Raw genomic sequence first — 16,874 nt, forward strand, 5'->3', positions numbered from 1 at the left:
GTCGATTTGCTTTATGATCTCACGGACTTGTTGTTTGTATATACTCATCCAACGGACTTGTTGCTTTCTTAGGAGTCTCTCGTTATCTACTCACGGACCATCTACTACTATTGGAATTTTAGAACAGAAACTTGGGACACACCATTCGTTATCCTCCTTCAAACAACTTACATCTTCCTACGTAAATATATTAGCTCCTCTTTTTTACTCTAACCGGATTAATAGTTTTCGGTATGACTATATCACGATTTGCAATGCCATATCCTTTGTACCTTTTGGAATTGAAATAGTTGGTTCTGGGCTGCCTGTCCAGCCGTGGTCTCGACTTGCTACGGTCAAAAATTCACAAGTGGATGATAATTGATCCATGACTTTGGAAAAAGTACAGAATCACTGATTTAAACAGTAGTCCGAGTTCAAAAGGTTTACTGTATATCCACAAGTATATGCGATGCTAGTGAGCTTCACCTATCATCATGTCATCATCTTGTCCTGGCAGTAATTTCTCTGGAAATACGATGTTGGCCGAAAGCTCCTCTTCACTGCATTCATATCGAATAACGTGTAGATATTCCCTCAATTGGCCAATTTCTGGTCGGGCAGCTGGTTCCTTTGTCCAACATGAGAGAATGAGATTCCACAATTCGTCTGATAGAAGGGCTTCCGGTGGTCTCGCAGGTGTTCTACCTTTCATCACCTCCATGAGGACCTGCACGTCGAGTAGAATGTTCTCATACGGGATCCTTCCAGTTATTGTCTACCGCATAAATATCAAATCTGGCATTGCTTGTCAGCCATTATGTGCGCAAGGACGCACCTGAAGCATGACGCCGCCGAGCGAATATATATCGCAATACTTGGTGACATCCGGGACAGCAAGGCCAAAGTGCAACAGCTCGGGCGCTGCCCATCTCGGAGACCCGCCAACGGTAGAACTGATGAACGAGTTGTGTCGCACTTCGGCCATAGCGTTCGACAGGCCAAAGTCACTTAAATGTGCCCTGTCTTCGTCCATCAGTATGTTCCCCTGCGGGCATGATGCCAATGGATGGCGCTTAGAGTTGTGCGGTAAGAATACGTTGGAAAATGATTCGACCTACGGTTGTTAAATCGCCATGAATGACGGACTGCGAATGCACTTGACGTCTTTGGTCAATCAAGATGTTGTTATCTGAACTTTGAAAGCCAATTCCTTACAATAGGCTAGGCCCTCTATGACATCTGCCAACTTGAGAATTGTGAATGTCGGTAAGCAAGTAATCGAAAAAAGGCAGATTGTACGCACAATTTGCAACCGTTTTCGCAAGGTCAGCTCAAGAACCTTTTTGTTGAGATATTGGCTCAGGTTTCCATGTTCCATCCACGGGCAGACCATCGCTAGGTAGGGTCCAAAGCCGGTGGTAGTCCCCAGCAATGGAACTACGTTAGGATGTCGCAACAAGGCCCATAGCCGGATCTCTCTTCTCAATCTCTAAAGCAGTTGATCGAATTGATTACCATTAAATTTTGTGATTAGCTCCCAATAGGAAAGGACAATAGTACCTTGTCTATCTTCCATTGATTCGAAGCAGTGTATGTATGAGACCGAATTACTTTGATTGCAACCTATCATAACCATCAGGGGAACCTTGTTCTCTGTATATAGAAAATATTCGAACCTTGATGCTCCTCCCTTTTCTCGTTAGCTTGCCTATATATACATCTGCGTAGCCGCCCCCATTCGACGGATATTCACTGTCTCGCTTTACGAGCCCCGTCAGATCCTCCGTTTTTGCATTAAAGAAAGTATTTGAGAAAGAAGTTTGTGCAGGGCCCGGCATTCGCGAGCGATGGATATGCTCAGGTACGGCCCATTTCGTTTCTACTCCAGTGGTTGCGCTGGTAGTCCATGTCGCTACGTTGTCCTCTTTCTCTGAGATATGATATACAGCAGCGCTGGTTTCGACGGGGGGCATTTGAGAATTTTGCAATACGTCCGAAAGACCATGTAATGAGAGTCCAGTATTTTGATCAAGACTGAATTCAAGCTCTTCTGGGTCTACAGTTTTTAGCATCATCTGATTTTTGGGCCGCGGCGCAAAAAGTTTAGATTTAAGCACCGCTAAAGCGTCTAAAAATCGCTGCCCATTCTATAGCATAAAAACAAATTTGACGCCGTTCAAATGCTTGCACATATAGTCATAAAATGAAAGGCGCACCAGAGCAAGATTATGACGTTGTTGCTGGTTCATAGTAGTGTAATACTGGCGATGCCCTGGAATTTCTTCAAGGACAAGCTTTGCTGCTTGGGCATACCGTACGAATGCGGATTCCAAGTCGCCGTTTGACGCGCTTTCCTCTGCATCTGCTTCCAATTGTCGTACAATTCCTAGATAGCGCTTTAAGGACATGTTATGATCCCATTCGGAATCAGAAACCCTCTTTAAGAGGCTTTCCAACGACGATGGTTCGTTGTATGTCGCATTGGAATTATAAGCGGGCATTCGTAATTCATATTGTTGTCCCAAGGCATCCTGGGAGGTGACAGTAGGAGTACGAGGTATCATCTCGGTGGTCATGTCTGAAGGAACACGACGGCTACGGTTGCCGCCTCAAACATGGTCTAACTTTCTTGCAGATCGTCGAATCTGAGTCCGTTTTTGTTAATCGGGGTCCCTTCCTCGTGGCATAACTCTCCGTTACCTTTGTGACACCTTTTATAGCTTTACAATCTCCGACACTGTACATGTTCTGCCGACCGCCGAGGCTATGAACAATCTAGTGCCATTACCGAAGTGTTACTGGCTGCTGGCACATGAGCCTGAGCAAAATTGAAGTTGAAGTTAGAGTACCAGAATTATTCTATCAGTTTAATATGTAGAGCTAAGTTTGTATTATATGCATTATGGGAGGTCAGAGTAGACGATTCAAACGCAGAGGTGATTCTCCTCATCAGAAGCGTGGGAAGACGCAGAATCGCCTCTTGCTGACTCGCCTCTGAATCGTTGAAGCGGCTCCGGACGCGCTTCAACGATTCTGCATCTATGAATACAATAAATTACAATTTCCAATTAAAAGAAGCCACTGGGCTGTTAGTACGGCTGTGTTTTGCCATATTGGATAACGAGTCTGCTTTTCAGTTGCAGAGGTTACAAGTGAATTGACAAATTAGTAGTCCTGGCTCATGCTGCTAAGGCGTAATCGACACTCACTTCCGTTTGTTAAGACTCAAAATTAAATATTCCGTGTACGAGTCGAAGGTTTCCTCTTTTTCATCGTTCAACAACATGTCAAGGTTTCAATGTTTTTATTCGTTTTTTTTCGTTGCCTCAGCGGTTCGAACCTGACAATAGAAATGGAAACAAACCCCCAAGTTTATCAGAACACGAGGCAGAAACAAGCAAAAACTTAAATTGAAGGGTGATCGGGTTTCCATGTTGCTTGTATCCTATGTCCAATTTCTGAGTCACATTCACACTTTCTGGTAAAGCACCGTTTTATAATGTGAAAAATGACATTTCTCATAGTCCAATTTATGAGCAATATATAATACAACCTAATTAACCTACTCGTAAGCTGTGTAGAATAAGGGCCAAATTTTACAGCATAGGAATACGCTGGAAGACAGCGTTGTACACCACCGACTTAAACAAACACACAAAATGCTCCATCTAAACGGGGACATGGTGGCATGCCTGTCTCAAGGTTGGAGGGTATATGTAGCCGACGGCAAGGGGGGTGTAATACATGGTGACTTGAGGGTGTTGTACAGCATGATAAGAAATTGTACTCACCTGCTTTGGCCTGTATGTCAACCTGTTAGTGAACGAGGAGGTGGTGTGAGGGCATTTCGGAGAAGGGCCTCCAGCCGCTCACAGAGTGGTTGAAACTCCGACTCCCCCCGAGCCGGCCAACCACAGTCACACACTAGAGGGCCTGAACAGCAGTTCTACCTGACGTGACAAACAGGAAAGTAACGCAGTGCCAGGACCCCCACCCACCGCTTCTTGATAGCGGAACAGTTGCCTTATGTAGACCATGTTTGAGGCGGCAACCGTAGACGGCGGTCGATTGGAATTCTGTAATTTCCACGAAAGAGTGATATGGTATACCTGACATTGAAGGTTGCAATTTAGGATATAACCTTGGCGGGTCCGGCATCTCTGGTGCGTGCAGTTCCAGTGTTGACGTGCTAGGGTACGTGCGTAGCACATTTGACGAGTGTGATCCTTGTCGTAGCATAGGTGCTCAAAACATTGAGGAGAATAGCAATTGGTGATGATGGTGAAGCAAAAGATGCGCAGTACAGGATGTTCATTTAATCGACAGCACACATCCTGTTGTGGCCTGTGCCTTGTCCCGTTGGCGCCGGTATCTATCGTTTACACGTCAAGTTTGAGACTCAGAGTCTGCCAGGCAGTACCAGCTCTGCCGACGGCGCGGCAGTTGCAATTGTCGTGTCGGACACGCAGCTCAGATCGACACAAACTGTTCCGTGGCATTACGCAAAGTTGAATTCAATCAACGCTGGACAGAATCCTGATCTATAGTATAATCCAAAGGGCGTAACTGTACGCAACGCTAGGTATTTTTCCACAACATAAAGTACGAACAGTAAAATGTTCAACAAAAAAAGGAAATGAGCCAAAAAAGAGCGGGTATATATACTAGAGAAAAGAGCATCAAAATGAGGGAAATTACGTGGTGGCCCACTTGGGGAGAAAACGCGTCGAACGTTGGCGGAGTGTGATTTTCATGCAATCGTCAAAAATGTCAAGAAAAAGAGAAAGCCCCAATGGCGAATGAGGTGCGACAAGAGAGGATATAAGCTGAACGAGAGTTGCGACAGAGATGCGCGCTTCAAGTCAGTTATATCGCGTTCATCGTCTGTTGGTGCCGCTGCGGCCGTATCCAACTTGGAGGTTCTCCAACTCAGCCTCGAGTTGCTTGATAGCGCTGTGCGCCATCTCGAGATCCTTGTTCAAGCGATCACGCTCGGCAATCAACTGTAAAAAGATAATAGTCAATACTCAAATAAAAAAGCAGCTTCATAACGTCGACGTACATGCTGCTCCCATTGCCTGAATCTCGCTTCCTCAGCCTTGACCTGTTCGGTGAACTTCTTCCTCAGCTGTTCTTCCTCCTCCTTGAACTTGGGGTTGTCAGGCTTCCTGATCTTGGCCTCTCCGAATTTGCGAGTCTCCATCTGTGCCTGCCTGTAGTTCTCGTAGTGGAGCTCTTCCGACGTTGAAATCAAATCCAACATGTGTGTTCGGATGAGGAGGGAGCGCAATTTCTTGAAGTCGCAGTGGTCCTCATTCTCAACTAAATTTTGGGTATGGTATTAGACTAAAGATATCTGAATTAGCGAAGGAATCAACACAAACCTTCGGCAACACCCCAAATATATTCACGACCCTTGACGACACGGCCATCAGGAGTCCTGACGTCTTCAGTCGAACCAATGATGGAGAAAGGAATGGCATCAATCAAGACACGGGCGTGGTCTGCGTTCTCGTCGTCGGATTCGATAGGTGGCGTGTAAATGCGGATGCCTTGCGCAGAAATCACTTCGCGAACCTAAACGTACAAGATAGGCGGAAGGGCGGGGACAGAAAAAATGGTAAATGAAACTATAGCAAAAATGATCAGTGATGTTGCCACGTACCCGTTGCTTGAAGGTATGGAGGTCGTTTTGGGTGAGGGTGTCGGCTTTGGCGATGACTGGAATCAAATTGACGCGGGTTCCAAGGCGCTTCATGATTTCGATATCCAGAGGCTTCAAGCTGTAACCATTTCAGTAACTACGGACAATGTTGGAAATAAAGTGCACATACGTGTGGCCGGTGGGGCGAATGAAGTAGAGGCAAGCGTGCACACGAAGGTCAGTCTTCTCGTGTCTCTGCGGCTGCTGCTCCTGACGCATGTACGCTTCATGTTGGTCGTCAATGAATTCGACAATAGGGAGCCAGGAGTCACGGTTGTTAACATAGTCTCCGAATCCAGGGGTATCGATGACGGTTAGCTTGACTTTGAACTGACGCTCCTCAAGCTCAGCCTTGATGATTTCAACTTCGGTCAGTTTGTCGAGCTGCTTGAAGTGACGTTTGCTGTAGTTTTTAGGGGGTGACAGCTCAGTCGAGAAGAGGGTGTTGATCAACGTGGTCTTTCCCAAACCAGACTCGCCTATTGACACTCATTAGACAGTCGAATCTAAAGCTGTGGGCATGGTCAACTCACCGACAACCATAATGGTGAAGTGGGCACCACGTTTTGCGACAATCTTATGCCTCTGTCACAGTTCCGACGCGTCAGTCGCTGTGCGTCTGTGTACCAAAACTTTACAAGTACCTGGTTGGGCAGGTTGGCAATGCCAATACCGTCAAAAGAGGGTGTAGGGAGGGCCATTGTGGAAATTGTTTGGGGGATGTGGGGAACAACGACGACGTCGACGGGCAAAAATCAAGCTCACGCAAAATCGTTTGAGAAAGGAAGTATTTGGCTTTATTTGCTTCGTGGCGGTTCAAGCTCAGTTCATCTTCAGCAACTCTCTCTCAAATACTGATTCACATTGTATACAATCTACCTCTGATTCCACAGTTATATTACCTGTACTCTAATGAGCGTTCATTTGGAATAAAATGGGTTAAAAACTTTGTTCTCAATCCTGCCAAACTTGTTAGACTCGCCCGCGCAGAGTCAGTTCATCTGTCTCGCTATAGATACAGAGTTGCTGTAAACCCTTCCTCGAGTCCTCAGCGGCAGGTATACAATAATTCCATATCTATATCTCCAATTCTATGTCCTCTTCTTGATTTGACCATTATAATTTATACGCTGTGCTCACTGTTTTGTGCCTAGTTAATAAACTCATAAAGACAGCACTCAAGAAAATAATGGTTATTGTAAAGTCACATTTTCATATATTAGCAATTTCAATTCACAATAACTTATGTAGTAGGTTCTGAGGGAGTTCCGTGAAGACGTTCAAGTTCAGCTCCCTTGTTGCTCCCTTGAGGGTTGTTTACATATGACGTCACGTGATGTGTACATTTTTTGCTTTGGCGGCACCGATGGTGTTGGAGGTTACGTTCATCTTTCTTTCCTTGTTCAAAATCCAATTCACAACATGTCGGAATCAAAACCTCGAGATAATCCATATCTCGCTCACCTTCCTCCTTCTCAGCGTGGTGTCGGGACGGGCTCGAAGGAGATAACAAAGGATCCTCTGTTTGGATTTTTGCCGCGCAAGGTTAAAGGAGACCAAGTGCGAAAGGCAATGGTGAGTTTTCGTTCGCGTTTTGAATGATTTCATACTCAAGGAAAAGCTAGGATGGAGATGTCAACCCTTTCACGAAACAGCCTCATTCTGGACAGTACAAGAAGATCTTGGAAACACGGAAGAAATTGCCAGTGTTCGCGCAGATGGACGAGTTTCTGAAGATCGTGAGTGAAGGTGTTCTACGCCTCGAGGAAGGGGTTGAAATTGCTATTCTTTAGTAATGGACCTACCCTTCTTGTTCGAGTGAATCATACGGTTGCGAGTATGCTCACGTCTTACTTCAGTTCAGCGAAAACCAGATTATAGTCATGGTCGGAGAGACTGGATCAGGGAAAACGACACAGTACGTTTTTTCTTTTCTTGAAACGCTCTGTCATTCTCAACTGTGAAAATACAGAATTCCACAGTTTGTCGCGTACTCGGACCTGCCTCATACGAAAGGAAAGATGGTTGCGTGTACCCAGCCGAGACGAGTGGCTGCGATGTCAGTCGCTAAACGTGTAGCAGATGAGATGGACGGTGGGTGGTACAACTTCGTCGTAAAAAACTTGATCTAAACCTTCTACAGTGCAGCTGGGACGCCATGTTGGTTATTCGATTCGTTTTGAGGACATGACGGAAGCTGGCACAACATTCCTCAAATACATGACTGACGGTATGCTTCTCCGTGAAGCCATGAACGACCCCAGTCTCGAACGCTACTCGACCATCATCCTCGACGAAGCCCACGAACGAACACTCGCCACCGATATCCTTATGGGTCTCTTGAAAGGCATCGCAAAGAAGAGAAAGGATCTCAAGATCATCATCATGTCTGCCACGCTTGACGCCCTCAAATTCCAAAAATACTTCAGCCTGCGGTCGGATGCCACTGCGCCCTTGTTCAAAGTACCCGGTCGTACCCATCCCGTCGAGGTGTTCTATACCCAAGAGCCCGAGCCCGATTACGTCGAGGCTGCCATCCGCACGGTGCTGATGATCCACCGAGCCGAGGATCCCGGCGATATTCTTCTCTTCCTCACTGGAGAGGAAGAAATTGAAGATGCTTGCAGAAAAATCAAACTAGAAGCAGACGACCTGCTCAACCAAGATCCATCGTCTGTCGGCCCACTGTCATGTATACCCCTCTATTCGTCCCTCCCTCCACAGCAGCAACAACGTATCTTCGACGCTGCCCCTCCTCCCATTACAAAAGATGGCCCTCCCGGCCGCAAAGTCGTTGTCTCCACCAACATCGCCGAAACATCGCTAACAATAGATGGCATCGTGTACGTCGTCGACCCCGGATTCTCGAAGCAGAAGGTGTACAACCCGCGCATTCGTGTGGAGAGTTTGCTCGTTAGCCCAATCTCCAAAGCTTCAGCTCAGCAACGTGCAGGACGTGCAGGACGTACGAGACCTGGAAAATGCTTTAGGTTGTATACGGAGAAGGACTTCATGAAGGAGTTGGAGGAGCAAACACATCCTGAGATCTTGCGCAGTAATTTGAGCAACACGGTTCTGGAACTCATGAAGCTTGGAATCAAGGTGCTTGTCTTGCCTTACCTTGCTGTATTCGATGCTGATTACGATGTCTGTTAGGATTTGGTTTCCTTTGACTATGTCGATGCGCCTGCTCCTGAGACTTTAATGCGTGCTCTAGAGTTGCTAAATTACCTTGCCGCTCTGGACGATGACGGTAATATCACGCCATTAGGTGGTATCATGGCTGAATTCCCTCTTGATCCTCAAGTATGTGCGGTCATAGCATGTTTATATTCTTTGTTAATGTTCTTTTTATTTTATTTAGCTGGCGAAACTGTTGATTGTCAGCCCCGAGTTCAAGTGCAGTAATGAATTGCTCACAATCACTGCGATGATGTCAGGTAAGCCTTGCTGTTTTGACTTTTTCATCTTATCATATCTCAATGATATTATACCTAGTGCCCAACGTGTGGCTTCGTCCTAATAACCAAAGACGGGAGGCCGACGCTGCGAAGGCTGCATTGACCGTTCCCGATGGCGACCATCTGACCCTATTGAACGTTTACAACCAATATGTCCTCAGTAAGCGGCGCAAACGCAGCTACCAAAAATGTCGTGACTGAATCTGTCCCTTTTTAAATCAGACAAACACGATAAAAATTGGTGTTGGACAAATTATCTTTCCCAACGTGCCCTCCAGCAAGCGGACAACGTTCGCGCACAGCTTCAGCGAACCATGGAGCGCTTCGATATCGACCTCATTTCTCTCTCCGACGAAAAGAAGCTGTTCGTCAACATTCGTCAAGCTCTCGTCTGTGGGTTCTTTATGCAGGTCGCACATAAAGAGGGAGAGAAGGGCAACTATTTGACCGTGAAAGATAACCAGGCAAGTCAACCCTCGCTTATATCCGTTATAGTACAGCCTTTATTGATTCGGGGTTGTAATTGCCACCCATCATTAGGTTGTAGCGTTGCACCCATCGTGCGGTCTAGACACCCAGCCTGAATGGGTCATCTTCAATGAATTCGTGTTGACGACGCGGCCCTATATCCGCACTGTATCGGAAGTGAAAGCTGAATGGTACGTTGGCATTGACAGTATCTTTTGTGTTTTGGCCATTATCCCTTAACTTTCACTCCTCTCGACAGGCTAATCGAGTTTGCTGCCAACTACTTCGATCTGTCGACATTCCCGGATGGAGAAACGAAGCGGGCGTTGCAGCGGGCCTGGAATAAGAGGGCAGGCCGAGGTGATAAGAAGTCCAGCAAGGGGTCGAGACAGGATGGGTCGGACGAGAGGTTGGCCAAAAAGAGGAGGACGGATGGCAGGGACTAGCGGAATATCGCTGCAGCCAGCATATCTCAAATCGCCACCTCCTCTCTAACGCGCCTGCCGTCGTTTTGAATCTGGATTAACTGCAAACAGGGGGATGTACTTTTAATCATTCTCGAGCGCTTTTTTGGCGACCTGCATTTTTCCATAATTCACCCGAGTCCGTCGTGGTGTACCTTCTTTCCTTCTTAATTGGCTTACTTTAGTCGTGTTATGTATGTATATAGATCCATTTTGTATGCTCTTATCAGGCCATAGTTGGTGCCTGCTTCTAAATCGCTGTGTTTCATGCCGATTTAACTTTGTTGGTGGACCCAGAGAATTTTTTTCGCCCTCTTTATTTACCACAGTACTTTACGTCTGGTCTTTTAGAGTTTGGACTCAGCCCTCAACTCCTTGTTGCAGGATTACTATGATCCGCTATGTGTCCTCATAGGTATATGCTATTCCTGCTTGGGAACAAGAGTTTTTGAAAAATTCGAACGATCCCATGAAATCCAGATGCCCTTTGAGCGATCCATCATAAGAAATCTCAGTCTACACTGCTTCGCATCCTAGCATCCATCACTGGTGAGCTTTGGTGATGATCCTGGCAAAAATTGCCCTGGGATACCTATTTAAACAGTTGTTGGTTGATTCAGACTAGTCTAGCTCAAACTTGACTGTAAAATTTGCACTTCAAAAATAAATTGTTTCCAAACCAAAGTATACTGTATTCTTACAGCGGCATTCTACTTAGCACCCGTCATTAAACCCTGTGTCCTCTCTTTGCGGCCTTACTGTAAGCCGACTTGGAGCATAACAAATTGATAGAAAAACGTCAATGAAACGAGAATAGCAAAAGCGATTGGGACAATACTGCTTAAACATTGCTTCGGAGGTGTTTGACGAGTCCTCTGGCAGTAGCTCCACATTATCGGTGTCCATGATCAAGCCGACCTTGTTAGTCCGGCCTAATTTAGCGCGCGCCGAGCCGGAACAATGATCATCGCAAACATCGCTTCATCCCCAGAGCCCCAATTGTCGAGGTGGGTCATGCCAAGCGGCTACGGCACAACTTTCAACATAACACGCTGAGGAAACGTGAACCTTGCCATCAAACCCAGCCCCACCTCCACCCCACAAATCTGTTCACAGGACCATGAAATCTCCAGTAGAACTTGCAATGCACTCGTAAAAGTCCGACCTCTTCTTAGAATCGCAGATTGGGATTTCCACAAGGAGCGGTGAATCCGTTCAATGCACTGGAATTGTGTGAAGCAGGAAGCTCTATGGGGTCGAGGAATCTCGAGCCATGTGGTTAATGAAACCATTCGCGAATGCCCATGACGAACTGTCTGTCAGGAAGCTTTGGCCAGTTCTGGGTTACGACTCAGCCTGGTGCCTTTCGAAGGGCGTCTTTCACTTTTTGGGCACTCCGACGAGATCAATCAAAAAATGGAGTCTGTGGAAGCACTACATAAACTGTGGCTATCTCTGGCGTACTTTTCAATCTTACTCCCGTAGGGTTTTCATCTCACGTCCCCTTCTTCGACTTCTCCTTCTCTTTCAATGTCGAGCGAAGCTAAACAAACCGCGTCCGAGAACGGCGCTACGAGCAGCTACGATGAACATATCGACGATGTGGAAACTGCAAAAGCTATTGACCTTTCCAACAATGTTCAAGCACGGTACGTCGTCATACCCCGCATCTCGTTACACGCCATTTGACGTATGATAATTTTTTTGCCTGCACAGTATTCAGAACCCATTACACGGAATCCCGCGAGATAAACTAATGAAACAAGTCGATAAATTTGTGCGAGACCATGGACTCGAAGACAAGAATGACCTTTTTCGGAAAGGCGCCCTGCTAGCTCAAAGTCAGAAAGGCTTTGAGACGATGGATGAGCTGTCAGAGTCAGACAAAGAAGTGCTCCGCCGTGAAACAACCCGTCAGTTATACTTGACATGGTACCGTTTATCATTACATTGCACAAAAGCTCAACAGTGCCGCCTCTGACACAGATCGATGGAGCCAACCGAGGGATCTGTATTTGACGGTCATAATATGCAGTTTAGCTGCCGCTGTCCAGTACGTGTGCTACGTTCATGTCTTCAGTGTTGTACATTAACTGATTTTCATATACTCTTCATTAACAGGGGCTGGGATCAGACAGGATCAAATGGCGCAAACCTATCGTTTCCTGATGCGCTGGGGATCTCCCAGGACCCAGCAAATCCAAGGGCAAGTATAAATGAGTGGATTGTAGGGGTTATCAATTCTGGGTATGTTGTTGTAGCACAACATACATTCCTCTGTCTAACATTCGCTACAGACCATACATTGGCTCGAGTCTTATTGGCTGCTGGCTCACTGACCCGTTGAATCACTACTTCGGTCGTCGTGGAACTCTTTTTTGGTGTGGACTTTTCTGTACACTCACCGTCATCGGACAAGCAGTGTCGCAGACGTGGCCACAATTACTCGTATGTCATTCTCCATCTCATCAAAAGCACAAAGCTGATCCGTTCTCCACCACTGTAAATTTAGGTCTGCCGTTTGCTACTCGGTCTTGGAATGGGGCCGAAAGCTACGACATCGCCGGTATATGCTGCAGAGAATGTACCTGCTAATATTAGAGGTGGACTTGTGATGTCATGGCAGTTGTGGGTGAGTGGTTAGTTTTAGACGACTGATATCAGCTTTCTCAATAATGTCAATTCATCCTCTTCAACAAACATTACGATTTCGACAGACTGCCTTCGGCATTTTCTTGGGCTTCTCTGCTAATTTAGCTCTACAAGGGGCTGGTAGAATTGCGTGGCGTTTGGAACTAGGCTCTGCTTTCATTCCTGCAGTACCACTGATGATTGGGATCTATTTCTGCCCAGGCACGTCACGTTAATTTGATTTTATCTCTGATCCTTTTTGGCTCACCGATGTGTAACTTCATATGAACAGAATCACCTCGATGGTACATGAAGAAAGGTCGATACGCAGAAGCGTTCAAATCATTATGCAGGCTTCGAAACAGCGAGTTGCAGGCCGCTCGTGACATGTATTACGTCCATTGCCAACTAGTGGAAGAGTTCGCCGTCCTCCGAGGGTCCACATACTTCTCCCGGTTCTATGAGCTCTTCAAAATCCCCCGGGTCCGTCGTGCTACACTAGCAAGCTTTGTGGTGATGATAGCGCAGCAAATGTGTGGCATTAACATTATTTCCTTCTATTCTTCCACTATCTTCGTCCAGGCTGGGTACAGTTCCAGAAGCGCTTTGTTTGCATCCTGGGGATATGGACTTGTCAATTGGTTATTCGCATTTCCAGCCGTATGGACTATCGACACGTTTGGAAGGCGTAATCTTCTCTTATTTACGTTCCCGAACATGGCATGGACGCTACTTGCTGCTGGATTCTGCTTCTACATCCCCGACTCAAGCGGGGCAAAAATTCCTTTAATTGCATTATTTATTTTCATGTTTGCGGGTATGTTTCAAGTCATTTCTCGCTCGAATAATTTTTAAAGTGCTCTCTAGCATTTTATTCGCCTGGGGAGGGGCCAGTCCCATTTACCTACTCGGCAGAGGTTTTCCCTTTGACGCATCGAGAGATGGGAATGTACGTAGCAAGCTTCCGCTTTACGCACACCTCTAACGCACTTGACACGACAGGTCATGGGCCGTCGCTACATGTCTTTTCTGGGCTGCTGTGCTCTCATTGACATTTCCACGACTTCTCAGTGCCTTCGGAAGCGTTGGCGCCTTTGGATTCTATGCTGGCCTGAACGTGATCGCTCTTACAATGATTTTCTTCCTTGTTCCAGGTTTGTATATTGAGCCAATTATTGATATTGTGTTTCACTGAATCTTACATCTTTTTACAGAGACAAAACAGAGGACACTCGAAGAACTCGATTACGTCTTCGCAGTACCCACGCGAAAGCACGCTTCGTATCAAGCAACAGAATTTCTTCCTTATTGGATTCGTCGTTACATCTTTCTTCGAAAGACGACACTCAAACCCCTCTATAATTTTGATGAGGTAGATATAGCTCAACGGGAGAAGGAAAAACTCTCGGCTTAATACTCAGGTGCCGTTCCCTTTACCTGTAGCAATTCTTGTAATCGTATACTACAAATTTTGAGCTTTTTTTGGAGCATCATGGTCTTCACTAGCTATTGATATAAATTTTGAATTCAATAAAATTTATGATACCTACTCTCAACAATTCGGAACATGGAATGAACTTGGGTACTCGAAGAGTCAAAAGATGGTCTCTCAGTCGACCAACATGCCCCCTGACGCTCTGATGTCAGTGAAAAGCTCAATCATTCGGAGAATGCCGAGTACACCCTGTAACTGTGACGAGAGTGACATTCGTCACATCAGCTTGATAACAACAGTCATATATCATTCACGCCGCACACAGTATTCATTGCCCAGCCTTCTCCCCACCGACTTCACAGCTCTCCCAATGTCTCTATAGGACGTTCTACATGCGAGCCACTGGGTGTCACTAAATCGTTTGTAAGATACCAGCAGTTCACAAACACATAACACTGGAAGGCGGCCTTCAGGCTCCGCTATATTCGGTTGAACAGTCCAGCAAATATCACACTGGAAATGTAAGTGGAAATTAACCTCGTTTCATGCTCGGGCGACTGAAAAAAATACCAGATGAGCTTTTTTGGGTTTGATTACTTAAACTTTTCTCCGAAGAGGTCGTCCACTTCAAAAAGCCATGATACCTCTTCCAGCAGTTGTAAGTTCAAATGCTGATACATTGCCACTCAGTAGATCTTACAACATATAGCATCTAGCTCCAACAGGCGAGCTCTCGATTAATTGTCACATTCCATCAGTCAGTTAACAATGAGTTCCTTCTTTAAAGTTCTGCAGAGTCAGACTTGTTACGCCAGAACGAGGAGCTGAAGACAATGCTGGCTGAGTTAGCGGCGGAGAATGCTCGATTGAAGCTGCAGACCACAAAGTTATTAGATGAGACCACCGAACCCGTTCAAACTACTATCGTGACGCCCGCACAAGCTGCCAGCCCGTCATTCACCACCCTCAACCGACAAGCTCCCATCATGCCCAAAAAAGATGTCTTTAGATGGGCGAAGCTTTCAGATCTGGGAGCTCTGCAGGAAGAAGATTCCACAGACGACCTGGTTTCTGGCGATGCAAGCGACTCCGACGACAGCATTGCCGATGCACTTGAAGCGATGAACAAACTATTAGTGCTGGATGGACAGGATTCGCCAATTGAGGAAAATGGGAATGGTTTATCTTTCCCAGACTCAGCAGAATCCTCATTTTCAGCTTCGTTACTGAGCGGCGTAACAACGGAGGACCTTACTGGCTTTGTCGTCAAGGATAGTGAATATCCCGCGCACGGTGGAGGATATGCCGATGTATATACTGGCACTCTGTCAAAAGAAGGAAAGAAAACCAAGGTGAGAATCAATTACTTATGACGTGCAGGCCACCACGCACAACTTTTTAACTGCTTTTGAGGTGGCTATAAAAGTGATCCGGGCACATACGTATACGCCGAGCAATCAATGGAAGATAGAAAAGGTTCTCTTTCCCCCGTCATCATTTTCGTCCTTCCCAGCTCATACTTATCTCATTTGATAACAGAGGCTGCGACGCGAAATACGTCTGTGGTCGTGCTTGCATCATCCAAACGTTGTACCGCTGCTGGGAACTACTATGAGTTTCGGCTCTCATACTTCTATGGTCTGCCCCTGGATGAACGAAGGAAGCTTGCACCATTATCTTACTGACAGGAAATCCGAGTTAAACCTTAGGAGGCGTTTGCAAATTGTAAGTATTCAAAAGATTACATCGTTCAAACTATTTAAAAATAACGTAACGCGAAGCTGTCAGACGTTGTAGAAGGCTTATCATATTGTGTGGATCATTTCTTGATGAATTTCCTGTTGCTCGAGTTAATGAATCACTTGTACAGTGCATTCACAGCCAGTCATTCACGGCGATCTCACAACGGTTCGTACCCTTTTCTCAACGTTTTAAGCATTCTCTGATTACAGGTTTGAGTAGGGTAACATACTGATGGACGGCGGGAAGGCACATCTAAGCGACTTCGGCCTATCAAATGTCATGGCAGAAGCCCGAATCAATTCGTTCTTAAGCTCCACAGTTGGAGGGGCCCCGAGGTGGACAGCACCTGAACTCCTTCACGTAGGTACGGACCCTATTGCCCCTGCAGATATGACCAAAAAATGCGATATATATTCGTTTGGGAGTGTTGCGCTGCAAGTCAGTCCTTCAAATTTTTATTCTGAGAACGACTTGCAGAACTTTTTTGCAGGTTATATCCGGAAGGATACCCTACGAGGATATCGTTTCTGAGGTCCAGGTCATCATGCAGCTTATAAAAGGTATCAATCCTCCAAGGCCTGCTGAGCCACTTCTTTCAGACGCATTCTGGGAGTTTATTGTTCTATGCTGGAGTCGAGACCCGTTTAAACGACCTGAAATCGACCAAGTCAGAGAGAAGCTCCAACTATTACGCTACAGCTGCACCGAGGAGACATTGGCTTCCAATATTGTCGATTGTGATAAACAGCCAGAACAGGAAACCAATGACAATGAATAAACCATTAAACGTTAATATTAAACCCCCAACCTCAGGATGTACTACTTCGGTGGGTGAAACAAACCGTTCTAATGGCCAACCTTATCCACGGATTTGCCTTTCAGTTCTCACCTGCGACTTCACGAAGAAGTCCAAAGATTCATTTCACAAGGTCACAAGCAAATACAGAAATCTACCACATTGTATTAACCTACGAAATGTCCATCTT

At 46.0% G+C, this 16,874-nt stretch overlaps 6 protein-coding genes across 6 annotated transcripts; 3 read left to right on the forward strand and 3 right to left on the reverse strand.

Moving 5' to 3' along the window:
- Nucleotides 1-454: 454 nt before the first annotated feature.
- Nucleotides 455-1,955, reverse strand: JR316_0012620 (Serine/threonine/tyrosine-protein kinase HT1; the record flags this gene model as incomplete). The annotated part of the gene is made up of 7 exons (XM_047898241.1): nt 455-757; nt 818-1,027; nt 1,101-1,138; nt 1,198-1,228; nt 1,286-1,471; nt 1,543-1,605; nt 1,659-1,955. 7 exons carry the CDS (start codon nt 1,953-1,955, stop codon nt 455-457), a joined length of 1,128 nt encoding a protein of 375 aa, XP_047743130.1.
- A 174-nt stretch (nt 1,956-2,129) lies between these two features.
- Nucleotides 2,130-2,558, reverse strand: JR316_0012621 (uncharacterized protein; the record flags this gene model as incomplete). The annotated part of the gene is made up of 1 exon (XM_047898242.1): nt 2,130-2,558. The coding sequence occupies one exon, from the start codon at nt 2,556-2,558 to the stop codon at nt 2,130-2,132; it is 429 nt and encodes a 142-aa protein (XP_047743131.1).
- A 2,301-nt stretch (nt 2,559-4,859) lies between these two features.
- Nucleotides 4,860-6,387, reverse strand: JR316_0012622 (Septin-like protein spn4; the record flags this gene model as incomplete). The annotated part of the gene is made up of 7 exons (XM_047898243.1): nt 4,860-4,985; nt 5,045-5,304; nt 5,367-5,559; nt 5,648-5,765; nt 5,817-6,165; nt 6,220-6,271; nt 6,331-6,387. The coding sequence occupies 7 exons, from the start codon at nt 6,385-6,387 to the stop codon at nt 4,860-4,862; spliced, it is 1,155 nt and encodes a 384-aa protein (XP_047743132.1).
- Nucleotides 6,388-7,108: 721 nt separating this feature from the next.
- JR316_0012623 (DEAH-box ATP-dependent RNA helicase prp43) lies at nt 7,109-10,061 on the forward strand (the record flags this gene model as incomplete). Its single annotated transcript, XM_047898244.1, has 11 exons — nt 7,109-7,261; nt 7,312-7,425; nt 7,546-7,604; nt 7,659-7,780; nt 7,830-8,788; nt 8,843-8,992; nt 9,051-9,126; nt 9,185-9,307; nt 9,370-9,635; nt 9,688-9,806; nt 9,875-10,061. 11 exons carry the CDS (start codon nt 7,109-7,111, stop codon nt 10,059-10,061), a joined length of 2,328 nt encoding a protein of 775 aa, XP_047743133.1.
- Nucleotides 10,062-11,609: 1,548 nt separating this feature from the next.
- Nucleotides 11,610-14,124, forward strand: JR316_0012624 (Arabinose-proton symporter; the record flags this gene model as incomplete). Its single annotated transcript, XM_047898245.1, has 11 exons — nt 11,610-11,728; nt 11,796-11,992; nt 12,066-12,132; nt 12,201-12,326; nt 12,377-12,527; nt 12,592-12,711; nt 12,797-12,932; nt 13,003-13,527; nt 13,578-13,659; nt 13,713-13,864; nt 13,925-14,124. The coding sequence occupies 11 exons, from the start codon at nt 11,610-11,612 to the stop codon at nt 14,122-14,124; spliced, it is 1,875 nt and encodes a 624-aa protein (XP_047743134.1).
- An 854-nt stretch (nt 14,125-14,978) lies between these two features.
- JR316_0012625 (putative serine/threonine-protein kinase) lies at nt 14,979-16,666 on the forward strand (the record flags this gene model as incomplete). The annotated part of the gene is made up of 6 exons (XM_047898246.1): nt 14,979-15,497; nt 15,685-15,870; nt 15,927-15,957; nt 16,016-16,053; nt 16,108-16,326; nt 16,379-16,666. The coding sequence occupies 6 exons, from the start codon at nt 14,979-14,981 to the stop codon at nt 16,664-16,666; spliced, it is 1,281 nt and encodes a 426-aa protein (XP_047743135.1).
- Nucleotides 16,667-16,874: the final 208 nt, after the last annotated feature.

This window comes from Psilocybe cubensis, chromosome 12 (assembly GCF_017499595.1).
Source record: "Psilocybe cubensis strain MGC-MH-2018 chromosome 12, whole genome shotgun sequence".
Taxonomy (NCBI): domain Eukaryota; kingdom Fungi; phylum Basidiomycota; class Agaricomycetes; order Agaricales; family Agrocybaceae; genus Psilocybe; species Psilocybe cubensis.